Source organism: Homarus americanus, unplaced genomic scaffold (genome assembly GCF_018991925.1).
Source record: "Homarus americanus isolate GMGI-L3 unplaced genomic scaffold, GMGI_Hamer_2.0 scaffold24922, whole genome shotgun sequence".
In the NCBI taxonomy this organism is placed as follows: Eukaryota; Metazoa; Arthropoda; class Malacostraca; order Decapoda; family Nephropidae; genus Homarus; species Homarus americanus.
The window spans coordinates 6,296,004-6,323,600 of record NW_024722610.1 but is presented as its reverse complement, the minus strand read 5'-3'; the positions used below and the strand labels follow the sequence as shown (position 1 = coordinate 6,323,600).

Sequence of the window (27,597 nt, the reverse complement as noted above, 5' to 3'; positions counted from 1 at the left end):
TCCCCCCACCCCCCACCAACCCTCCCTTCAAGAGAAAGGTTGGGTGAAAAAACTAGATTTTCACATTTAGTATTAAATAATACCTCAGATTAAAGTTAGGATAATATAATTGACATTGCTGGATTCTTTGTAAAACCAGGAATATTTTGAATATAAATGTCATATATTTTGCACAAAAGATAACATATTTACTCAGAGTAAACATTATATCTAAAAATTTTATGTCTTGTGCAAAATATATGATGTTTATATTCAAAATGATCATCAAATTGTAAGAATTCTAGCAATGTAAATTATATTCTGGCCGGGTAATTTGTATGAATTTTATGAGCTAAAACAAATATCATCAGTTAATAAAAAAAACAAAAATATTCTTCACACGGTTAACAGGTGGTCGGTCGGTCCCTCCCTCCCCCCCACCCCCCACCAACCGTCCCTACCAGATGTGTGGGAAAACCAGAATATTTACCTTTTTAGTAATAAATAATACCTCAAACTAAAGTTAGGATAATATAATTGACATTGCTGGATTCCTTGTAAGACCAGGAATATTTTGAATACAAATGTCATATATTTTGCACAAAAAATAACATATTTACTCAGAGTAAACATTATATCTAAAATTTGTATGTCTAATGCAAAATCTATGATGTTTGTATTCAAAATGATCATCATATTGTAAGAATTCCAGCAATGTAAATTATATTCTGGCCGGGTAATTTGTATGAATTTTATGAGCTAAAACAGGCAGGCAGGCAGGGTGGCAGGTGGGGGGTGGGGCGAATCTAAAAATAGCTCTGGAGCAGGACACTCTGTGCATATATGTGGAAAAAACCCGCGTTAAGTGAAAGTTCAGCTTTGGCGAGGCACCGCGTATACGTGGCTTTACGCGGCTAATTTAACCCTTGGAGGTCCGCTTATAACGCGAAAAGCGTAAATAAAATAACAGAACATATGGGATTAATTGAAATAGAGACTGGGCGGACCGCCAGACTACCCTTTTTCCGATACATTATGTACGTTGTAGTAAAAATAACATCTTAATTTTATGATGGTATGCACACACAATTAATATTTCAGAGAAATATCAATAATATTAGGTTTTTTAACACTTACGTTAGTAGAAGAGATGGCTGGGCACACAGGGATGGGGGATTGATTCTGAGGCAGAGGGCAGATTATTGGCCCTCACCTGTATCACTATCCACCACAGAGGCTAGCGGGGCCTCTCTGTCAAACCCCTCAAAGTCCATATTGTCACTATCATTGACTTGGGCTGGCTGTGGTGGGTTGCGGGTGAAGAACACGGTAATTTTTGTTGACGGCTTGCATTGATGTGGTCGTGATACATCTGAACATAGGGCTCCAGGCATTTCAACAGATGGTTATTAGACACTTCATAGCGATGATTGACTGGGTCTTTGGCAAGGATGAGCTTCATTTTGTCAGCAAACTCGATGACCTCTTTCACATTAGCATGTGTTAGTTTCTGCTCTTGTTCTTCCGTAACACCTGGCTGCTCACTGATGTCATCATCTTGCAACGTCTCGTCCGCAGTCACCTCAGGTTGCCTGATTACCTCCAGGATGTCCTCATTGGTGGTCTCTTGAGAAGCCTGCAGCTCTAACACTTTGTGCAGCCTCTCTTGCAATCTCCAATGCCACAGCAGCAGACTGAGCCTCACCAGCCACAGCTTGCCTCTGCCTCCCACCTGGGATACCCTTCACATGCCGCCACGCGTGACGAATCGTTGCCACAGATAGCTGCCCCCATGCCTCCACCAAGAAATCAACAGCTTTCTTCACATTGAACAGTTTCCAGAACTGCTTGACTCGCACTTCATGGTCCGCCAAATCTTGTTCGTGATCCTCATCCTCGCTCTCGCTATCGGTGCCACTCTCTAGGTTCTGCAATTCATCCTTGGTGCTGGTGACGTCGTTCCGAAGCCAAAACTTCTTTGCGGAGAAAGCAGCCTTCATGTTGCATATCAACTCCTGATCCATGGGCTGGATTAACGACGTAGTGTTAGCGGGAAGGAAGACCACTTTTACATTGTGGTGACGATCCAGCAATAGGGGCGAGTGTCCTGGTGCGTTATCAAGGAGCAACAAAATGTTGAATGGAACATTATTTTGCTCGCAGAATTTCTTTACATCAGGAACGAAACAGTTGTCAAACCAGGAGAGGGACAGACCAGTGAACATCCACGCCTTCCCTGAGGTTAGCCAGTGGACATTTAACTTGCTCATGTCCATATTCTTGTATGCATGCGGCTTGCGGGCTTTATGGATCACCAACAACTTCAGCTTATATGTGCCGGAGGCATCGGTGGTGAACAGGACGGTGATGCGCTACTTCTGTATTTTTCGGCACCGACTTGCTCGCAGACTTGACTACGAAGGTCTTGGATGGCAATTTTTCCCAAAACAACCCTGATTCATCCATATTGAACACTTGGTCGTCGGTGTACTGTCCTTCCTCCACAATTTCTCGTAAAAATGGGGGAAAATTCATGGCGGCAGCCCGGTCGGCACTTGCTCCTTCACCGACTATCTCAATATTCGTGATCTTATTACGTCGTTTGAAACCTTGCAGCCACTCAGCGGAAGCATTGAAGGGTTTGGGCTCTGCAACTCCCATTTTTCTAGCCACTGATTGGTAGAGTTCTCTCGCGTAGTCCTGCACTACCCGAGTGTCGACCGCCATGTTCCTTTTTGACTGACGAATCAAGTAGCTGACTAATAAACCCTCAGTCTTGAGCAACACCTTATTGTGGCAATATTTCACCATCGAGGCACCTACAGACTTTGTAATGCTCATGTGTTCTTTAATCTTGCTGGCATCCTTCTTGATTGTGCGGTTCATCGATTCATTTGCTTCATATTGTCTGGCCAGATCCACCTGCCTCGTGCCTTTTTCTAACTCCTGAACGATCTTGTACTTAACTTCATAGCTTAAGGCGCGTCGCACCTTCTTGGGCTTGGGGCGGCTTGGGCCAGGTAGTTCAAGGTTTTCTCAGGGGTGGTGGGGGTTCAGCGGTCGCCATTGTAGAGAAACAAAAGAACAAAACAGGTTCCTGGGCACAAGTGAGTTTACGTGGAGACGGAAGTCAATGAGACTGACGCGACTTGGGTCATCGCCCCTGGTGGCAGGGCAAGCAAGGTTAAATAGACCAATCACAGCGCGCGGTGGAGGGGGTGCGTGGGTGGTAAGGATACGTGGCCCAATCACAGTCCGCGACGTCATCGCCATGAGTGTGATGTCAGCGGTGACGTCAGCGACCAGCCGCTTGCCGTGTAAATTAAGGAATGTACCGCGTAACTTATAATTGCGCTTCTGGACAGGTGCCGCATAAATGACCAAACGCGTATAAAATATCCACGTAAACCCAGACTCTACTGTATGTATATATATATATATATATATATATATATATATATATATATATATATATATATATATATATATATATATATATATATATATATATATATATATATATATATATATATATATATATATATATATATATATAAATATATATATATATATATATATATATATATTAGGAACCTGTTTCTTCTTTCCTTGTGGTTATCAGCATATATATATATATATATATATATATATATATATATATATATATATATATATATATATATATATATATATATATATATATATATATATATATATATATATATATATATATATATATATATATATATATATATATCATGTATGACAACGTGGATAAGATAAATCTTGATAAAATCACACGGGAAGATGGAAACAACGGAGTAATGATAATATGTTACATAAATTTATTTGTCAGTGGCCCAAGGTTAAAAATGCTTTGAAAACCTTTGATCTAGATGTATGATAGTTATTTTGTGGGTCCCTTTTTTCTGACCTGACTTGGCTAGTCACGTCACCTCCCTTCTCTTAAGCTCCTCTACGTGTGTGTTGGTGTGGGGATTAGTGGATGTCATCATTTTGACCTGACCTCATGTTTTTAGGTCACCCTGTATATTTAAGCCTCTCTCTGTCCATGTAATCCAGTTGCCTCTGAAGATGTCTTGAATAATGACGAAAGCTAAGGTACTCCGTTGTTTCCATCTTCCCGTGTGATTTTATCAAGATATATATATATATATATATATATATATATATATATATATATATATATATATATATATATATATATATATATATATATATATATATATATATATATATATACACAGTCAACCCTCACTTTACGCAGTTAATGTAACCCACAGGGTACCGCGGAAAGTGAGAAACGCGTAAAGTGAATAACATAACATAGGGGATTAAATGAAATAGAGACCAGCTGACCCCCAAACTCCACTTTTTCCAACACAATACCTATGTTCTAGTAAAAATATCATCTTAATTTTATGATGGTACATGCACACAATTAATACTTAAGAGAAATACAGTCGCCATGTTAATGTCCATTCAAATAATGGACTCCACTCCCTCCCCCTCTTCCCACACTCCACTCGCTGGCTCTTCCCTCTGAGAAATTTTGGGGGGAAAACCAGGTATAGTAATAAATAAGACCTCAAACTAAAGTTAGGATAATATAATTGACATTGCTGGATTCCTTTTAAGACCAGGAATATTTTGAATATAAATGTCATATATTTTTCACAAAAGATAACATATTTACTCAGAGTAAACATTACATCTAAAATTTGTATTTCTAATGCAAAATCTATGATGTTTATATTCAAAATGATCATCAAATTGTAAGAATTCCAGCAATGTAAATTATATTCTGGCCGGGTAATTTGTATGAATTTTATGAGCTAAAACAAATATCTTCAGTTAATAAAAAAAAATATTCTTCACGACACTGTCGGTCAATCAAAGTACCCCACCTTGCCTCCCCCCCTCTTCCAACCGAACCAGATGGTCAGTCCATCCCAACCCTCCCCCCCACCTCCCACCAACCCTCCCTTCAAGAGAAAGGGTGGGTGAAAAAACTAGATTTTAACATTTAGTATTAAATAATACCTCAGATTAAAGTTAGGATAATATAATTGACATTGCTGGATTCCTTGTAAAACCAGGAATATTTTGAATATAAATGTCATATATTTTGCACAAAAGATAACATATTTACTCAGAGTAAACATTATATCTAAAAATTTTATGTCTAATGCAAAATATATGATGTTTATATTCAAAATGATCATCAAATTGTAAGAATTCCAGCAATGTAAATTATATTCTGGCCGGGTAATTTGTATGAATTTTATGAGCTAAAATAAAAATCTTCAGTTAATAAAAAAAAAAATATTCTTCACACATGCCAGGTGGTCGGTCGCCGGTCCCTCCCTCCCCCCCACCCCCCACCAACCGTCCCTACCAGATAAATGTGTGGGAATACCAGACTGTTTACCTTTTTAGTAATAAATAATAAATCAGACTAAAGTTAGGATAATATAATTGACATTGCTGGATTCCTTGTAAGACCAGGAATATTTTGAATATAAATGTCATATATTTTGCACAAAAGATAACATATTTACTCAGAGTAAACATTATATCTAAAATTTGTATGTCTAATGCAAAATCTATGATGTTTATATTCAAAATGATCATCAAATTGTAAGAATTCCAGCAATGTAAATTATATTCTGGCTGGATAATTTGTATGAGTTTTATGAGCTAAATAAAAAAATTATACTTCACCCGCGTAAAGGGGTATACCCACCGCGGAATGTGAGCATCCTGGGTTCTGGCAGGGCACCGCGTAAACGTGGAAACGCGGAATGTGGGACCGCGTAAAGTGAGGGTTGACTGTATATGAAAACCAATGACTCAGTAACTGCCAATTTACATAACCAATGATTACATATACAGAAAATACCCCAAAAGTTTTGTTGATACCCCCATTGATCCGATGATTGGGGGAGGAGCGTTGGACTATTTTGAATTTGGTGGGCAGTGGCATGGTGCAAATTCTTGCCATGAGAGGGCTCTGTATGCTGCCCCTGACTCATTCCTGCCCCTCTTAGGGGAAGCTTGATGTGGTGTAATAAGAGTGGTGATGGGCCAGGAAAGACTGGTAGATAGAAACTTGAATTTTTCGTTATTTCTGTCTTCATTTGTTATGCAATCATCATTAAATGCCCCAGTGATAGTTGCTCTTGTGCTGGCCCTAAGAGAGCAGCTTGATATGATGCTATAATGCATAATTAGAGTGGTGATGGACCAGCAAAGATTAGTAGAAACTTGAACTTGCCACCCTAGACAGTCTCTACTATCCTCAACACAGGTAAATAACAGTGAGTTGGCATATAGAAATAAATAAATTGTTTATTACTATCACATAGTACAGTTTAAAGAGACAACACACATATCCCAATACCTAGCATACATGGCCTCATATTGTTTCTTATATAGTATGCACTGATACTTATTTTAGCTACTGTACAATACTCGGCAGGTAGTAGGGAGTAGACAGCTATCAAACAGGGAGGTACTGCATAAGATATTGGAAGCATAGTGTGTTGTCTAATGGTAGACCCTGCTGCCATATGGCACCACAAAAATTGTAAGAAAGTCTCAGGTTGTTGATCTGACTCTCTGCCTCATTTACACACAATTGCAGGGTCTCAGTTGTTTCTCTCACTTTAACAACACAACATACATACAGTATATCGTTTCTCACTCTTGATCTTTATTATTATTATAATTTTATTTTATTTTTAATTTTTAATTTTTTTTTATTTTTTTTTTAATTTATGATTTTTTTTTTAAATATTATTATTATTATGATTATATTCCCCCCCCCCTCCAGGACCCGATGTGGGTCAGTGACCCATGCCCGGGTGGGCTAACCCCTGTAAAAAAAAAAAAGTGATTGTGTATGTAATGTCATTTCTAAACCCACTCTATCATTATTTAAACATGGTGCACGAACACACTCATAGAGTTTTGCCAGGCAGTATGTAAGTGTCATTTTCTTTCCATTAATGGTAACTTTCTGTCAAGAGGTACTTTATGAAAATTAATTTTCAATCAAAGATTTGATCAACAGTGAATTATTTTCTGAAAATATGCAGTACTAAACTTTTCTTTTATATTTTTACAGTGTGTGACATATGTGGCAAAACATTCAGACAACTACGACAACTTAGAATACATCGGCAGATGCATGAGAATGTTCGGGTAGCATATTTCTGCCCCCACACTGCCTGTGACAGGTCAGATGTTTTTCTCACTTTTTCACTTCACAGGTGAACCCCAATAACCGACTTCCCATTGACCTCCGATTTGGAAAACCGACAATTACATGTAGGGGAAATACCCTGCAAGTTTCGTTGATACCCCGGAGATACAATTGGCAGGGCTGGCATAGTGCAAATTCCTGACACTAAAGGGCTCTGCACACTGCATCTGACTCATTCCTGCCATCTTTGCTCTTGTTTACACTCGTTATGTGTCTCTGATTTCATGATATTTTTTTGTTATTTTTGACTTAGTGTGTTACTTAATCATGCCTAAACACCCCAGTGATAGTTCCTTTTGTACTGGGCAACTTGATGTGATGTGATTAGGTGTAATAAGGTATATTAAGGCACAATGAGAGTGGTGATGGACCAGCAAAGAGTGGTATAGACTTGAACTTGCTACCCTAGACTGTCTCTGCCATCTTTAACACATGTAAATAACAGTCAATTTATGCTTAAAATTGCGGAGTAGGTCGTAAAATGAGAAATGCGTAAATGGAATAACAGAACATATGGAATTAATTGAAATAGAGACTGGGCCGACTCCCAAACTCCACTTTTTCCGACACAATACCTACGTTGTAGTAAAAATAACATCTTAATTTTATGATGGTATGCACACACAATTAATATTTAAGAGAAATTCAGTCGTCAGGTTAATGTCCATTCAAATAATGGACTCAACTCCCCCCCCCCCCTTCCCAGCTCGCTGGCTCCTCCTTCTCTGAGAAATGTTTGGGTGAAAACACTAGATTTTAAGGTAAAGTAATAAATAATACCTCAGACTAAAGTTAGGATAATATAATTGACATTGCTGGATTCCTTGCAAGACCAGGAATATTTTGAATATAAACTTCATATATTTTGCACAAAAGATAATACAGTATTTTGGTTCTTTGTAATCAAAATTCTTACATTAGATCTAAAATTTGTATGTCTCATGCAAAATCCATGATGTTTATATTTAAAATACTCACAATCTTATAAGAATTCCAGCAATGTAAATTATATTCTGGCCGGGTAATTTGTATGAATTTTATGAGTTAAAACAAATATCTTCAATAGAAAACAAATTATACTTCACCCGCGTGTTATATATATGTATATTTATATGCTGCCTTTATTGATTATATATACATTTTATATTATGTTACTTCTTACCAAAGTCAGAAAGTGTTTAGGCTTGTGTAAACACGAATTGTGTTAGGCACGGTAACCAACAACAGGAGAATAAACGCCCCAGCCAGACCGACCATGTGACTTGTCATTCTCCCATAAAATAACGCAAGATACTACACTGGCGACGAGGATGGGATTCACAAAGTGTTGGTGAAGTCCTTGAAGAGAGGATAGTGACCACTGAAGGGAAGGCTAATCTGAACCTGGAGAATTTAAGTGAAGAGAGCAACCATGGCTGGCTTCAGTGGATACATCGGACGATTGGGGTAGTATGATGCAGACAAGGAAGATTTCACATCATATTGTGAGAGAATGGACTTCTTCTTTCTGGCAAATGAATTAATGGACGACGGTGGTGATGCTCAGAAGAGAAAGGCCCTTGAAGAGAAAAGGAAGGCAATCTTTTTGACAGAGGTAGGAGCTAATGTTTATTCTACTCTGGTCAATCTGCTTACTCCAGACAAACCCAAGGACTCCTCACTGATTCAGATTACCAAGATTCTGGAGCAACATTTTGATCCTGCTCCACTTGAGATCGCTGAAAGTTACAGATTTGGCACCAGAGATAGAGGTAAAGGTGATTCAGTAAGTAATTATATAGTAGCTTTGAAGAAGTTATCCATTCACTGTAACTTTGGACAGTTCTTGAACCGAGCTCTAAGAGACAGGTTTGTAATAGGCCTGAATTATGAAAAAATACAGAATAAGTTAATGAACAACACTAACTTAACTTTTGAAAATGCATGTCAGATAGCTACAAGCATGGAATTGGCCGAGAAAAACACCAGAGAATTTGTTCCCAATGCTGATAGTGAAACAGTTGGCAGTAGTGGCTCAGTGTGTAAAGTAACTGTAGCTAAAAGGAATAAGTATACCACAAAACAAGGAACACATGCTGATTTAAAATGTAAGAGGTGCCGAGGGAAACATGAAAGCTTTCAGTGTAAGTTCAAGAATTCGAAATGTTCCAATTGTCAACGTGTTGGACATATTGCTCCTGCCTGTAGAAGTGATAAAGGTAGAGTATATGCCGTTGAAGGTGGAGAGAAGGAAATGAAAAACAGTATTCATGAGAGTGTTAGTAATTTTGGATCTGATAATGGTGAGAGTGCCCATGTGTTTACTATTTACACCAGTCGTGAAGAGAAAGTTAAACATAGGTATAATGTGGGCTTGTGTATTAATGACACACCTGTAACCATGAAAATGGATACTGCAGCTGATTTCTCCATAATGAGTAAAGATATATATGAGAAACTATTTGTGCATGTGCCTTTAGAAGACTCAGGTGTCAAGTTGAGAACTTATACTGGAGAGATTTTGAATACAGAAGGTAAATTAGAGTGTGAGGTAAAGTACAAAAATCAGAATTTAAAGTTGCCATTAATTATAGCTAGTTATGTGAATAGACCAACTTTGTTAGGTAAGAACTGGTTGTGTGAACTTGAGATGGACTGGAAGGAGATATTTAGTGTTAGAATGTGTAACAGTATTTCAGGTCTTGAGAAATTGCTTGAAAAATACAAGATTTTATTTGTAAAGGGACAGGATGGTATAAAGGGTTATGAAGCTCATATCACCATTGACAAAGATGTTACACCCATATATGCTAAGTCCAGACCTGTTCCTTATGCATTGAAAGGTGAGGTTGAGAAGGAATTAGACAGACTTGTGAGTGAAGGAATTATTGTGAAAACTGCCAAGAGCAATTGGGCTGCTCCAATAGTAATTGTACCTAAAGCTGATAAATCTGTTAGACTATGTGGTGATTATTATGTTACCATTAATCAAGCTGTTGAGGATGAGCAATATCCCTTACCCACATCTCAAGATTTGTTTGCTGCACTAACAAGTGGAACCATTTTCACTAAGTTAGACTTGTCCCAAGCATATGCTCAGGTCTCTGTTGATGCTGAGTTAACAGTACCTTACCATCAACACTTATAAAGGATTGTATAAGATCAAAAGGTTGCCTTATGGAGTTAAAAGTGCACCAAAGTTATTTCAGTGCATCATGGACAAAATTCTTGTGGGTCTTCCCAATGTGTTATGTTTTCAGGATGATGTCCTTATTGTTGACAGTGACATCCAAAATCATGTGAAAACCCTAGACACAGTATTTGAAAGATTGTTGGCACACAATGTCAGGCTCAACAAGAGCAAATGTTCATTCCTAGCTAAAGAAGTAACTTATCTTGGCTACAAAGTGAATGCAGAAGGGCTCAGACCTGTAGAAGATAAAGTAGGAGCCATAGTAAATTTACCTGCTCCAAAAAAATGTCAGTGAATTGAAAGCTTTCCTAGGTATGATACAGTATTATTCAAGGTTCTTGAGTGGACTTTCATCAGTTTTAGCCCCTCTGTATGAACTATTAAAGAAAGCGATACCATGGAAATGGAACAGTGCAACTCAGAAGTCATTTGAATATTGTAAAGCTGCTCTGTCTAGTACTGATGTTTTGGTCCACTATGATACAAGTAGAACATTAAAGCTTGCTTGTGATGCATTGGGCTATGGATTAGGTGCTGTCATAAGTCACGTAATGGATAACGGTGAAGAAAGACCCATTGCATATGCCTCGAGAACTCTTACCCAAAGCGAGAAAAATTATGCACAAATAGAGAAAGAGGCTTTGTCTATCATATTTGGAATAAAGAAATTTCACCAGTATCTATATGGGAGGAATTTTGTCTTAATAACTGATCACAAGCCTCTCTTGGCAATTTTGGGTCCTAAATCACCTGTTCCTACACATGCTGCAGCAAGAATGCAGAGATGGGCTGTGATATTGTCGGCATATGACTAAGAGATACAGTACAGACGTTCAGATGATCATTCCAATGCAGATGCTTTGTCACGGTTGCCGTGTAGTGGATCAAATGATGGAGTAGAGCCTAAGGTTTATGCTGTAACCATGTTAGCAGAAGATTTTCCAGTCACCTCCGGAATGATTGCTCATGAAACTAGGAAAGATGTTGTATTAGGAAGAGTCCTGGAGTATACACTAAATGGATGGCCAGAGATTTGTCCATCCTTAGACTTTCAACCGTATCATTTAAGGAGATGTCAATTATCAGTAAAACAGGTATGTGTGTTGTGGGGTATGAGTGTGTTAATTCTACAGTGTTTTAGAGGGCAAATTTTGAATGAACTGCATTTTGAACACCCAGGTATATGTGCTATGAAAGCACTGGTCAGAAGTTTTGTGTGGTGGCATAAACTGGATGGCGACATAGAAATGATGGTACGCGAGTGCTCTGTTTGTCAGAATGTTAGGAGTATGCCACCCAGCACACCTTTGAAAACCTAGAAATGGCCTACCCGTCCCTTCCAAAGAGTACACATTGACTTCTGTGATAAGGGAATAGACAAATTTTTTGTATTAATTGATAGTCATTCAAAGTGGATTGATGTTAAGTACATGTACAGTACTAATGCTGGCAGCACCATTAATGAATTAAGATTAATATTTGCTGAACATGGAATACCAGAAGAGGTAGTAACCTGACAATGGTCCTCCATTCCAATCATCAGAGTTCAAAAACTTCATGAGACACAGCGGTGTAAAGCATGTACTGACCCCACCCTATCATCCTGCCTCAAATGGTGCAGCTGAGAGATCAGTTAGAATTGTAAAGGAAGCACTTTCCAAGCAGGTAATTCAAGGAACTGTAGGAAAATCAATGAAACACAGACTAGCAAATTTCTTAATCAGATACAGAACCACTCCACATAGTGTGACAGGATGTACTCCTGCAAAGTTAATGGTGAAGAGACAGTTGAGAACAAGATTAAGTTTAGTTAAGCCAAGTCTGTTTGAAGTTGTAGAGAGGAAACACGCTCAACAAAAAATGTATCATGATAAGAGTTCCAGTGAAAGAATGTTCAAGGTAAATGATAGGGTGAGAGTTAGGAATATGGCTAAAGGTTATGGTACTGTACATGCAAAGTGGATAACTGGTGTCATTGACAAGGTATGTGGATCTAGGACATATTTAGTGAAATGTGGTAACTCTTTGAGATATGTTCATGTGGATCACATCATTCAGGCACATGACGAGATGAATGTAGCACCAGGACATGATGATAAACTTGACACAGTTTCAGATGATCATCATCATCATGATGTCAAAGATGATGTTCCCAGCATCCACTCACTGTGTCAACTGACTGTAGTGATGATATGTCTGTCACAGATAATGCACAGAGTGCAAGTGAAACCCCTGTAAAACTTGATGGAGGGAATAGTCCTAGAAGACCAAACAGAGTTAGGAGACCTGTAATTAAATTAGACCTCTAATTATCTGAATTGTGAACAGGCCTTTCAAAACTGTTTAGTAAGGAAGTTATATTTGTTGTGTTCTTTTCTCTTCTTCCCTGCCATATGTAATTCTGTAAGTTTTGTTTGTTTAGGATTTGTATCAGCCATGCTCTCTTTTGAAAGGGAGAAATAGTGTTATATATATATGTATGTTTATATGCTGCCTTTATTGATTATTATGTTACTTCTTACCAAAGTCAGAAAGTGTTTAGGCTTGTGTAAACATGAAATGTGTTAGGCACAGTAACCAACAACAGGAGAATAATCGCCCCAGCCAGACCGACCATGTGACTTCTCATTCTCCCATTAAATAATGCAAGATACTACACCGCGTAAATGAGTAAATTCACCGCGTAAATCGGGCATCCCGGTTCCGGCAAGGTACCGCGTAAATAACCAAACGCATAAACGAGAACCACGTAAATCGAGGTTCAACAGTATGTGAGTTTTTGGAGGGTGGCCAGTCCCTAACCTCCAGAATTTGTTATGTTCTTATGGGATTAATTTCTTTGATAATCATTGATTCACTAATCAACAAATTTTCCCGGTCCCTATATGGGTTGGTTATTGGGGTATGCCTATATTAGTTTTTCTAGGGAATAGTTTGTGAAATTATCATAATTTTCCGGTTTTGAGTAAATTAGCTGACATTAATGGTTGATCTCAGAAATATTACCTGGTACACCAATTCCCCCCCATTAATGTCACTGTTAGGTTCCTGAAAACCATGACTTTAAGTGAAACAACATTAAGTTAAAGCGATTTTACCATAGACACAATAATATAAATAGGGGTTATGTTCCTTGGCTACATTTCTGGTCAAAATTTTATCAAGACTTTCCACAAATGTTTCCCCTTAAAGTTTCAAATAAACTTTAAGCTTTCACCTGTATGTAGAGCAACGAACATAAAAAGTTTTGTTGATGTTGATCCTCAATCCACAAGTTCAGCATTCTTTCCATATACAGTATTCCATAATGCCACTTCTGTTAAAAGTTAACTTTGTACAGTATAACGTCGATATAACACGAGATACATTCCAAGGGAGGGCGGTTTAAACCGAATTTGCATTCAATCGAAGTGTTTTCAATGGAATAATTTAGTTTGGTACTTGAGAGAAACAAAATACTAAAAAGACTAAGAGTCTACCCAGATGCACCTCAGCCCATCTCCTAGAACAAACAAAACATTGTTTTTTGTAGTATTATGTCAAAACAAATACAGTCAACCCTCACTTTACACGGTCCCACATTCCGCGTTTCCATGTTTACACGGTACCCTGCCAGAACCCGGGATGCTCACATTCCGCGGTGCGTGTGCCCCTTTATGCGGGTGAAGTATAATTTTTTTATTTAGCTCATAAAATTCATACAAATTATCCGGCCAGAATATAATTTACATTGCTGGAATTCTTCCAATTTGATGATCATTTTGAATATAAGCATCATAGATTTTGCATTAGACATACAAATTTTAGATCTAATGCAAGTATTTTGTTTACTCAGAGCAAATATGTTATCTTTTGTGCAAAATATATGAAGTGTATATTCAAAATATTCCTGGTCTTGCAAGGAATCCAGCATTGTCAATTATATTATCCTAACTTTAGTCTGAGGTATTATTTATTACTAAAAGTTAAAATCTAGTTTTTTCACCCAACATTTCTCTGGTAGGGAGGGAAGGTGGGGGTGGGGGGAGGGTTCGGACTGACCGACCATCTGGCGCGGTTGGAAGAGGGGGGGAGGCAAGGTGGGGTACTTTGATTGACAGATAGTGTTGTGAAGAATATTTTTTTTTTTATTAACTGAAGATATTTGCTTTAGCTAATAAAATTCATACAAATTACCCGGCCAGAATATAATTTACATTGCTGGAATTCTTACAATTTGATGATCATTTTGAATATAAACATCATAGATTTTGCATTAGACATACAAATTTTAGATCTAATGTAAGTATTTTGTTTACTCTGAGTAAATATGTTATCTTTTGTGTAAAATATATGACATTTATATTCAAAATATTCCTGGTCTTACAAGGAATCCAGCAATGTCAATTATATTATCCTAACTTTAGTTTGAGGTATTATTTATTACTATACCTTAAAATCTAGTGGTTTTCCCCCAAAAATTTCTCAGAGAGGGAAGAGCCAGCGAGTGTAGTGTGAGAAGAGGGGGAGGGAGTTGAGTCCATTATTTGAATGGACATTAACTTGGCGACTGTATTTCTCTATTTCTCTTAAGTATTAATTGTGTGCATGTACCATCATAAAATTAAGATGATATTTTTACTAGAACATAGGTATTGTGACCCCCAGTCAGCCGGTCTCTATTTCGTTTAATCCCATATGTTATGTTGTTCACTTTACGCGTTTCTCGCTTTACGCGGGCCTCCGTGGGTTCAATTGACCACGTAAAGTGAGGGTTCACTGTACTAATAAATCAACACAGCTAAAATTTAGGAATGCAAAATGGTCTGTTTACTGGCTGGGAAGATGGGGGGGGGGGAGGGAGGTGAGGTGATATGATATGTTTGACAGATGATGCCAAGGTCTAGTGCTTACTGTATTTATTTATCTATCCTTAAGAGTGACTTTAAGTTTTTCTCTTATAAAATGCCACTGAACTGACATGTTCTAATTAATTTTATTACAAATGGCTAAAATTTTTATCTTTTGTGCAAAATATATGACGTTTATATTCAAATTATCCGCTGTCTTGCAAGGATTCTAGCAAAGCAAATTATATTCTCCTAACAGGGAGGTACTACTGCCTGGGAAGATATTGGAAGCATAATGTGTTGTCTAATGGTAGACCCTGCTGCCATATGGCATCACAAAACTTGTGACCAAGTCCCGGGTTGCTCATCTGACTTTCTGCCTCATTTACTCACAATTGCAGGGTCTCAATTGTTTCTCTTACTATTGACAACACATACATACGAGGTCTGTCCGGAAAGTATCCAGCCATTTACTATTAAAAAAAATATTGCTTACCAAGGACAATGGCACCTTAGTCCCCTTCAAAGTACTCCCCTTGGGACCTCACACACTTCTCCCAGCATCCCTTCCACTTTTCAAAACAGTCTGCAAAGTCTTCTTTCGAGATCTCCATCAGCTGCCTCGTCGCTTTCTCCTTAATCTCGTACACGGTCTGAAATCTCCTCCCTTTCAACGGCAATTTTAGCTTTGAGAAAAGCCAGAAGTCGCAGGGAGCCAAATCTGGGCTGTAGGGGGGCTGAGAGACCTGGGTGATGCGATGTTTTGCCAAAAAACCCTGCACGAGACGTGAAGAATGGGCAGGCACGTTGTCATGATGAAGCTGCCAGTCACCACTTGCCCACAGCTGCGGTCGTTTTTTCCTCACCGCATCCCTCAGCCGGCAAAAAACTTCGATGTAGTACTCCTTCGTTATTGTTTGGCCTGGACGAGATTAAGGAGAATGGAACGAGGCAGCTGATGGAGATCCCGAAAGAGGACTTTGCAGACTGTTTTGAAAAGTGGAAGGGATGGTGGGAGAAGTGTGTGAGGTGCCAAGGGGAGTACTTTGAAGGGGACTAAGGCGCCATTGTCCTAGGTACCCGGTAAGCAATATTTTTTTTTAATAGTAAATGGCTGGATACTTTCCGGACAGACCTCGTATATTGTTTCTCACTTTTGATCTTTTTTTTATTTTTTTATTTCTTTATGGTTTTCTATTATTAATGTTCATTATTATTATTATTATTATTATTATTATTATTATTGCAGTATTATTATTTATATTGTTATCATTATTATTTTATTATTTTTATTTGTATTTTTGTATTAAAAATTTTACATACCATATATACTCGTGTGTAGTTCGAGTTTTTAAGACCAAATATTTTGGCAAAAAATTGGGGGTCGACCTCTACATGGGTAATAGTTTTGTTAGGTTGAATCCGTGCATGATGGGAAGGGCGAGGAGCAACTTTTAGCTTCAGACATGAAAAATATTTACCATTTACTGCCAGTAAACAATGGAAACGTAAAATATGTACCAATTAGTAATGAAATGCTGTGCAGTGCCTTCAGCAGATGAAGCTCACCAACTTACAATAGGCTAAATTACCTTACAACATGCTTTCAGTAGTCTATGTTGAAGTTCTTAGCACAGGCTGACTTATCATATCATATATACGGTATCACAGTACAGTCGACGGTCGTTAATTCAGACCCCTTTAATCCAGATTTCGGATAATTCGGACAAAATCCGAACTTTTTTTTTTTTTTTTTTTATTTGTAGGAATATTACCTATGCAGACCTTAACCTAAAATGCTGGTCCACCCACTGCTGGGATAAAACACCAGCGTCTTTTTGATTAAATGTAACATCTCCACCACTAGTGTGGGGGGGGGGATGCAACTTTTAGCTTCAGACATGAAAAATATTTACCATTTACTGCCAGTAAACAATGGAAACATAAAATATGTATCAATTAGTAATGAAAAGTTGTGCAGTTCCTTCAGCAAATCAAGCTCACCAACTTACAATGGGCTAAATTACCTTACAACGTGTTTTTCAGTAGTCTATGTTGAAGTTCTTAGCACAGGCTAACTTATCATATTATATACAGTATCGCAGTTCTCATTGATCTACAAAAAATACCGGTAATAAAAATCTTTTCGATATTTCACACTTAATATAATACCCGGTAATCTACTTCAACCTCCTATTGTTTACAACGAAGCATGACGCACCACCAGCTGTTGAGTATCAGCTAGACGGTACACATGTTTTTTGAATCGTTTTCAGTTAAAAAACTGTTACATCACATGTATATTTTACCTTAACTGTGCCTAAATGAATATATTCTCGGAAATATATACAGACAGACCCTGACTTACGACTGCTACGACTTACGACCGCCTCTGATTTTTTATTAATTTTTTATTTATTTATTTATTTATTTTTTTTTTTTTTCTTCAAATGACAATCATTTTCTATACCGAAACGTTTCCAGTTAATGTAGTCTCCATGTATAATTAGAAAATTATGGGGGCCCCATGTGCATTCAGCTGACTACATTAAAGGTAAGTGCTCAGTCACACTGTAACCATTCCTTATTATTTATTACTTTCACTGTACTGTATCCATTCCTCATTATTCATTACTTTTACTGTACTGTATTTCATTGTAGATTATTTATTTAAAAAAAAAAAAAATTATCTATGTCGGACTTACGACCTGGATTTGGGTCTCTAACCCCGTCGTAAGTCGGGGTCTATCTTTAGTAGTTTTGCTGAAACGTGATGTATTTGAATGTAAAATAGGATAAAATACATGACGAAAACAAAAGATTTTACCTAAGCTTCCAATGTTCTTGAGATTTTATTCTTTTTTTTAATAGTTTTCGGTTAAGATACTGTTATATTACAATGATATTCTATTCATACTGTGCTTGATATAATACATTCACGGAAATGTAATATTTTTGCTGAAATTACAGTATTACCCCGCCTAACGCGGTTTCACTTAACGCGTTTTATCATATACGCGGTGCCTCGCCAGAGCTGAACTTTCACTTAACACGGATTTTTTCCACATATACGCGGTGAGTGTGAGTGTCTGGCTCGAGACGCTATTTTTAGATTTGCCCCACCAGCCACCCTGCTTGACTGCCTGTTTTAGCTCATAAAATTCATACAAATTACCCGGCCAGAATATAATTTACATTGCTGGAATTCTTATAATTTGGTGATCATTTTGAATATAAACATCATATATTTTGCATTAGACATACAAATTTTAGATAAAATTTTTTCTCTGGGTAACTATGTTATCTTTTGTGCAAAATATATGACATTTATATTCAAAATATTCCTGGTCTTACAAGGAATCCAGCAATGTCAATTATATTATCCTAACTTAGTTTGAGGTATTATTTATTACAAAAAAGTTAAGTATTCTGGTTTTCCCACACATCTCCTTGGGATGGTTGGTGGGGGGTGGGGGGGAGGGAGGGACCGACCGACCATCTGTTACCCCGTGAAGAATATTTTTTTTTTTTTATTAACTGAAGATATTTGTTTTAGCTCATAAAATTCATACAAATTACCCGGTCAGAATGTAATTTACATTGCTGGAATTCTTATAATTTGATGATCATTTTGAATATAAACATCATATATTTTGCATTAGACATAAAATTTTTAGATAAAATGTTTAATCTGAGTAAGTGTTATCTTTTGTGCAAAATATATGACGTTTATATTCAAAATATTCCTGGTCTTACAAGGAATCCAGCAATGTCAATTATATTATCCTAACTTTAATCTGAGGTATTATTTAATACAAAATGTTAAAATCTAAATTTTTCACCCCACATCTCTTGAAGGGAGGAGTGGTGGGGGGTGGGGGGAGGGTTGGGACTGACCGCGCGGTTGGAAGAGGGGGGGAGGCAAGGTGGGGTACTTTGATTGACAGATAGTGTCGTGAAGATTATTTTTTTTTTTATTAACTGAAGATATTTGTTTTAGCTCATAAAATTCATACAAATTACCCGGTCAGAATATAATTTACATTGCTGGAATTCTTATAATTTGGTGATCATTTTGAATATAAACATCATATATTTTGCATTAGACATACAAATTTTAGATAAAATTTTTTCTCTGGGTAACTATGTTATCTTTTGTGCAAAATATATGACATTTATATTCAAAATATTCCTGGTCTTACAAGGAATCCAGCAATGTCAATTGTATTATCCTAACTTTAGTTTGAGGTATTATTTATTAAAATTTAGTGGTTTTCCCCCAAAAATTTCTCAGAGAGGGAAGAGCCGGCAGTGTAGTGTGAGAGGGGGAGGGAGTTGAGTCCATTATTTGAATGGACATTAACTTGGCGACTGTATTTCTCTATTTCTCTTAAGTATTAATTGTGTGCATGTACCATCATAAAATTAAGATGTTATTTTTACTACAACATAGTTATGTGTCTTCAAAAAGTGGAGTTTGGGGGTCGGGCCGGTTTTTATTGGAATTAATCCCATATGTTCTGTTGTTCACTTAACGCGGATTTCACTTAACACGGGACCCTCTGGGTTCTATTGACCGCGTTAAGTGGGGTACAACTGTACGTATGTATTACAGTGGAAAATGGGATAAAATCGTGACGAAAACAATAACTTTGACATATAATGCAATAGTAACCCCTAAATCGGTTAATTCGGACAATCGGCTAAAACGGACACCCTTCCCCCCCTATTTGTCCGAATTAACGAGGGTCGACTGTACTCATTGATCTACAAAAAATACCGATAATAAAAACCTTTTCGATATTTCACACTTCACATAATACCCAGTAATCCACCTCAACCTCATATTGTTTTCAACGATGCACGACGCACCACCAGCTGTTGAGTATCAGCTAGATGGTACACGTGTTTTTCGAATCGTTTTCAGTTAAAAAAACTGTTACATCACACGTATATTTTACCTTAACTGTGCCTGAATGAATATATTCTCAGAAATAAATAGTAGTTTTGCTGAAACGTGATATATTTCAATGTAAAATAGGATAAAATACATGACAAAAACAATAGACTTTACCTAACCTTCCTATGTTCAAGAGATGTTTCTCGTTATTTTTAATAGTTTTCGGTTAAAATACTGTTATATTACAATGATATTCTATTCATACTGTGCTTGATATACAGTACACGTAATACATTAACGGAAATATAATATTTTTGCTGAAATGATGTTCGTATTACAGTAGAAAGTGGGATAAAACCATGACGAAAACAATCGACTTTCTCTTTCTTTTGTTGTTCAAAAGATGTTACCGTAATCGCTTTTTGAATGGTTTTCAATTAAAAATAAACTGTTGTATTACAATAATATTCCCTTCTAATTGACATGAATAAATACTTGAATGGAAATATACAATATTTTTGCTGAAACTACCCGCGTTTCAGTGTAAAGTGTCGTAATAATGGTAAACAATTTGCCTCCGGCACTTGGTGTTTCAGGCACGGCGACCCTCAGTTTATAGGACGTAGAGTGTTTTTAGTGAAGGTTTTGCTGTTCCATTACCCTCAAAAACTTGGGTCGACCTATAAACGAGGCATTTCATAAATTAATGATTTCTTGGTCAAAAAATCAGGATCGACCTATGAACGAGGTAGAATTATGGACGAGTATACAGTATACGGTATCTGTATTATTATTATTATTATTATTATTATTATTATTATTATTATTATTATTATTATTATTATTATTACATTTTTGTCCCCTAGGCCCTGATGTGGGACAGTGACCTGTGCCTGGGTGGTCTAATCCCGAAAAAAAAAAAAAAAAACCTGGCTGGGAGGGGGGGTGGGGGGAGGTGGCAGTGACACGTTTGACAGTTGGTGCTGAAGGTCTAGTGAAGTATTTATTTGTTTATTTATATCCTTCAGCTTGAGTTTTTGTTTTTTTGCTTATAAAATATCACAGAAGTGACCGGGGAGAATATAATTTACATTCCTGGAGTTCTTATAAGATAGTGATTAATTTTAATATAAACATTGTATAGTTGCACTAGATAAAATTTTAGTATTCATTTATTCCATTATTTTGAATACATGTACAGTACAGCTTTGAACTTAGGACAGTGTAGCGTGGCCAGAGAAACATTCGGCGCGAATTTTAAAATATGTTGCGCCAGATTGACTCGCGCAAAATCGGAAAGATTCTCTTTAAATTAAAACATTGTCCTTAATTGTGGTTGTCGCATTAAATCAATAATCTTAAATTAAATTGCTTTAAATCTATGTTCTACTGTAGTAGATAATGAAATAATTCTATTAGCGCATGATTTGATATTTTCTGCATTTCCACGAGTTTTTTGTGCATTTGTAGGCTGAAAACAGATGGCTCCTGCTATCTCCACAGCTCACTAACCTTCATCAAATCTCTTTACGACATCTAATTTAACTTCTAATGAAATCAGTAGTAGTGCATAATGCACGATTAGCTCTCTTGTTTTAGGGCTCAAATAAATTTATACAGTGTACTCCTCGAAGATCCGGACTAAAAAGTGGGACCACCTGTCCGAAAAAGCCGATTGTCGAAATCTTCTGGCAAATATACCGGTGTATAAAAAAGATAAATAATTTTATAAAAAACACCAAAAATACAGTACAGTCAACCCTCGCTTTACGCGGTCCCACTTTACGCGATTCCATGTTTATGCAATACCCTGCCGAACACGGAATGCTCACTTTCCGCGTTGTATGAACCCTTTTACGCGGAGAGCGGCGCGAGCAGGGTGCACACAAGGTTGCCCAGTCATCAAAACATTACCGAGTTCTTCACCCGCCACCAACCACAGCCGGCCCAAGTCAGTGATAGTGATAATGATAGTGAGGATATGGACTTATATGGACTTTGAGGGGTTTGACAAAGAGGCCCTGCAAGCCTCTGTGGTGGATAGTGATACAATTGATACAAGTGATACAGGTGAGGGCCAATAATCTGCCCTCTGTCTCGGAACCAACCCCCCATCCCCGTGTACCCAGCCATATTTTCTACTAATGTAAGTGTTAAAAAACCTAATATTATTGATATTTCTCTTAATTATTAATTGTGTGTGCATACCATCATAAAATTAAGAAGTTATTTTTACTACAACGTAGGTATTGTGTCTGAAAAAGTGGAGTTTGGGGGTCGGCCCGGTCTCTATTTCAATTAATCCCATATGTTATGTTGTTCACTTTATGCGTTTCTCACTTTACGCGGGCCGCCGTGGGTTCAAATGACCGCGTAAAGTGAGGGTTCACTGTACATATTATCCTGACCACTGGGGGTTAGCTATACAGACTTTTTCCTGTGAAAAAGCCATAATTTTTAGCAAGATATTACTGTACTCACTTGTACTCAAATACAGTGGAGTCTGCATTTACGCGGGCAATTGAAACCGTGGAGGCCAAAGTAAAACGAGAAACGCGTAAATGAAATAACAGAACATATGGATTAATTGAAATAGAGACTGGGCCAACCCCTAAACTCTACATTTTCTGACACAATATGTACCGTGTAGTCAAAATAGCATCTTAATTTTATGATGGTATGCACACACAATTAATAATTAAGAGAAATATCAATAATATTAGGTTTTTTAACACTTACGTTAGTAGAAAAGATGACTGGGCACACGGGGATGGGAGGTTGGTTCCGAGACAGAGGGCAGATTATTGGCCCTCACCTGTATCACTTGTATCAATTGTATCACTATCCACCACAGAGGCTTGCAGGGCCTCTTTGTCAAACCCCTCAAAGTCCTTATCCTCACAATCACTATCACTGACTTGGGCCGGCTGTGGTGGGTGAATAACTCGGTAATGTTTTGATGACTGGGCGACCTTGTGCGCACCCTGCCCGCGCCTCTTCCCGCGTAAATGACCAAATTTACCGCGTAATTAAAGCATTTCATTTTGGCAAGGCACCGCGTAAATGACCAAACGCGTAAACAAACGCCGCGTAAATGCAGACTATACTGTATACTGTACTGTACTAAAGGACTAAAAATTTTATCCCTTTTGCAAATACAGTATTCCCTCGGTTAACGAGCACAATCCGTTCCAGCAGGTTGCTCGTTAACCGAAAAACTCGTTAACCGAAAAACTCGTTAACCGAAACCATTTTTCAATGGGTTTTTGGGTAATTGGTTCCAGCTCACCGAAAATTGCCTAAATTCAACAAAAAAGGTAGAAATGTACACTTACTTTGAGGTGTGTATGTAGAAGGCTCCTGGATGATGTGAATTTGAAGTGGGAGTTGGAGGAGGAGAAGGGGGAAGAGAAGGAAGTGGAGGAGGAGGAGGAGGAGAAGCATATTACTGCTTCTTGGAAGGTGAGTCACCTTCCATGAAAATGTCAGGAACCTCTGGACTGACAGATTCTCCACCATGAACATCCTCTCTCCTTGAAGTGGAAGTCTGAGGGCTAGCATCATCCTCTCTCCTTCTTGAAGTGGAAGGCTGAGGGCTAGCATCATCCTCTCTCCTTCTTGAAGTGGAAGGCTGAGGGCTAGCATCTTGTTCCCTCTGCCTTTTACTGAAGAAAGTGTCAATTGTGGTCTGTGGGGCATCTCTCCTCCTCATCATTAACTTCCGTTTAAAGAAGGAGACCATTGTGTCCTTAACATGACACAAAGTTAGTTCAGATTTTTCCACATCTGGGTGCCTTGAAGCCAGTTTCCTGAACTTCTCCCAGTAGTAAATAACATCTTTCAACTCTTTAGTTGACATATAGTCATCACTTTCCTTTTCCTCCACTATTGTTAGCCTCTAACATCTCATCCAGTTGCTTCAAGTCTTCAGGAGTAAGTTCCTCTTCATGAGACATCACAAGCTCTTCGACATCATCCTCCTCCACTTCAAGGCCCAATGACTGACCAATGGACACAATCTCCTGGTCCAACTCTGTTTCTTCCTCAAATCCCTCAAAATCATGGACTACTGAGGGCCACAGTGCTTTCCATGAAGAATTGAGGGATCTAGTGGAGACTTCTTGCCATGATGACACAATCAATTTTACAGATTTCAGGATGTTGAATTGTGTTTCCCAGAACTGTGCCAGTGTTAGTTCAGGAACAGTGGAAGTTGCCTGATGGCACCTCCTAAACATTTTCTTCATGTACAACTTCTTGAAGTTGCTCATCACATTCTGGACCATTGACTGTATGATTGATGTAGTGTTGGGAGGCAAAAACAACACTTTCACAAAGTCAAATTGATACTCCAAAGTTGTGGCAAGTTCAGGGTCATGCCCAGGGGCATTATCCACGAGGAGAAGAGCCTTTAACGGGAGTTTATTGGTGGTTAGGTAGCTCTTCACAGAAGGGCAAAACACCTCAACAGCCTATTCATTAAAGAGCTGTTTTGTCACCCATGCCTTACGGTTGGATTTCCAATAAACTCCAAGCTTTCCTCTTACCACTTTTTGTTGTTTGAACACCCTGGGGTTCTCAGAGTGGTAGACAAGCATAGGCTTCAGTCGGAAATCCCCTGAAGCATTGGCACCAAGCAATAGAGTGAGACGGTCTTTCATGGGTTTATGCCCAGGTAAAGAGGCTTCACCTCTGGTGATGAATGTTCTTTTGGGCATCTTTTTCCAAAACAGCCTAGTTTTGTCCACATTGAACACTTGCTGTGGAAGATAATTTTCTTCTTCCACCAGTTCTTTAAACTCCACTAAAAAGTTTCCTGCCCCTTCCTTATCAGCACTAGCAGCCTCACCATGCCTAATAACACAATAACACTGAAAATGTCACTTCTTTCTTAAATTTTTCGAACCAGCCTTTGCTGGCCCGAAAATCTTCAAATTCTGTGCTTGAAGAACCAGGTTGATCTGTCTTTAAATGTTCGTATATCTCCCTGGCTCTTTCACAAATAAATTCAGTAGAAACTGAATCACCTTTCATCTGTTTTTCCCTAATCCAGATGAGAAGTAACCTCTCAGTTTTTGCAATTAGGGATCTACTTTTAAGCACTCTGGTAGATTTGTCTCTCACTTTCACTTCTTTAAATTTTTCTTTCTGTTCAAGAATTGTCGACACAGTTGATATCGACCACCATATTCTTTATAGCATTTGTTCTAATGCCTTCTTCATGTTTTTTATATAATTTCCTGCTGCTTGGTTTTGGATTAAATATTTTCTTGATCTCTTATACTATGCTGAATTCAAACAATCTCAACACGTGATATTTTAAGTTTAAACTTGCTGTAAATACAGAATATTTTCTTTAAAAATAGCACTGCCTACTATTATATTGTCAATATGTAACAAATTTCAAAATGACCAATAATAATTTGTGGAAACAAAAAAAAGCATTTAGTTGAAGAGTCTCAACAGATGTTACCTCCATTGAAGCGACAGAGACTAGCGCCTGTTTGAATTAACGGTGACCTTGGGCTGGATAGGCTCATAAAACTGTTTTCATTACCTTCATTTATGTTCAATAATTGTTAAAGAGTACTAAAAATTTTATATTAAACTTTTTTAAAATTATTGAATAGTACTGTACATAAACACTAACGATATTTACTAAAATAGTAGGGAAATTTAAGCCTAGATCAATTACTGTGATGGCCGGGCTAATACAGCTGGTTGGCGCTAAGTGCAAAGCAAAGCTTTATGTTCAGATAAATAAAATTTAAACTAGATTGTCGAGTTGCTAGTTAACGAAATTAAGTCTTATGGAAGGTAACTCGTTAACCAAAATCGTTAACCGGATCACTGTATAATATTAATACAGTCATGCTCGGTTAGCGTCCGACGAGCTACCGTCCCGATTGCATGCTCGTCCATGCCAAAACAGTAGCGCCTGCTGGACCACCACTCCACTGACCCACATAGCCGGAGATTACGATGATCCTCCCCATACTGGTGATATTAGTGTTAAGGAATATGCTTGCTTCCTTACTTAGGCTTTTCTAGCATTTGCCTACAGGTGAAATGTTAACCTACATCCTGTGAGGATAAAATCTTTCACCTACAAATTGACAACTACATTTGCTGTAATCAGACATATCTAGTTGCCTCAACAATTGCAAGTTGCGAGGTGAAGTTTTTAATTTCAAATTCTGTGGCATTACTAAAAATAGTAAAGTTTCTGGTGTACTCTAAGATTAGAAGCGGGAGGACTCGGGCGTCTGAATGTGAAGAAAACCGGACTTCGTATGACGGGGGACAAATAAAAAAGCATAGCCTGCATGTTTATGGACTGGTAGTAAGCGTGCCTTTTCATCACTTTGTAATAAAAGCCAAGCCATGGCTATGTGTGTTTATGATATTTACCCATAACATTGTATATATATATATATATATATATATATTGAGTAGATCTAAATAGTGGTAAAATAGATTGTCTAGAGACCAATTAAGATAATCCATAGGTTCTGTACTTTTAGTTATCGTGGGGTCTGATTAAGAGCGATAACCAAGAGACTGACTGTATATACTTGTGAGCACTGGCCAATTTAGCTTTCTGGTGTTATGGTACAGGGCGCAAGTGACAGCACTAGGATCGCTTCACTCTATCAAGAATAAACAATTAAATTTTAAAATTGAAAAAAAACATTCAAATAAATTTACTATCTTTACAGAATCCCTCAATGTAAGTTATATTCACCCAGGTGGATTTGGGTGGAAAAGTGAAAGAAGAGCTTAGTCACTCTTAAGTAATGATAAATAAACCGCGGAAAGACGCCTTCAGCGTAACTGTCAAATCTTGTCTCAAATAAATAAATAAACAATAAGGCATCCTGTCACCTCACCTCCAAACCCCTCCCCGCTGTCTTCCCTACCTTGTGTGTTCAAGATAAAAGATTGGTGATTTCTTTATGTTTATTTTATATAATATCTCAGACTAAAGTTCACGATAATGTAAATTGCATTGCTGAAATCCTTGCAAAACAGAGATTAATTTGAATATAAGCGTCATATATTTTTTAACCAAGATATAAAAATATAGTACATTAGTGTACAATACAATGATGCGTTTATAAAAAGGGATTTTCAACTGTATTTTGGATTAGATTTACATAAATTTTCTTAATATATTTTCACCCATTTACATTCACACACCATACTAAAATAAACATAAAATGAATTAGTGCAAAAGCTGGACTGCACATGTATAATTTGATTATGGTACTAAAATTGTTGTGTCTGATCACGAATTTACAACATGTTTATATTCTAATAAATCGGTATCTTACAGATCCGCTATGTTAATTATATTCTTTCCCCAGGTCATGTCACTGGCATTTTAAAATGAAGCTTAGTAGGACTGTTAAATAAACACACAGACCTT

General features: G+C 37.6%; 1 protein-coding gene across 1 annotated transcript in view; it reads left to right on the top strand.

Moving 5' to 3' along the window:
* LOC121862946 (transcription factor IIIA-like) overlaps positions 1 to 27,597 on the top strand; it is a 247,654-nt gene that overhangs the window by 179,862 nt on the left and 40,195 nt on the right. Inside the window, exon 6 of the mRNA XM_042361399.1 lies at positions 7,130 to 7,241. Coding sequence (XP_042217333.1) covers positions 7,130 to 7,241 — 112 coding nt within the window. The remainder of the gene's footprint in view (positions 1 to 7,129; positions 7,242 to 27,597) is intronic.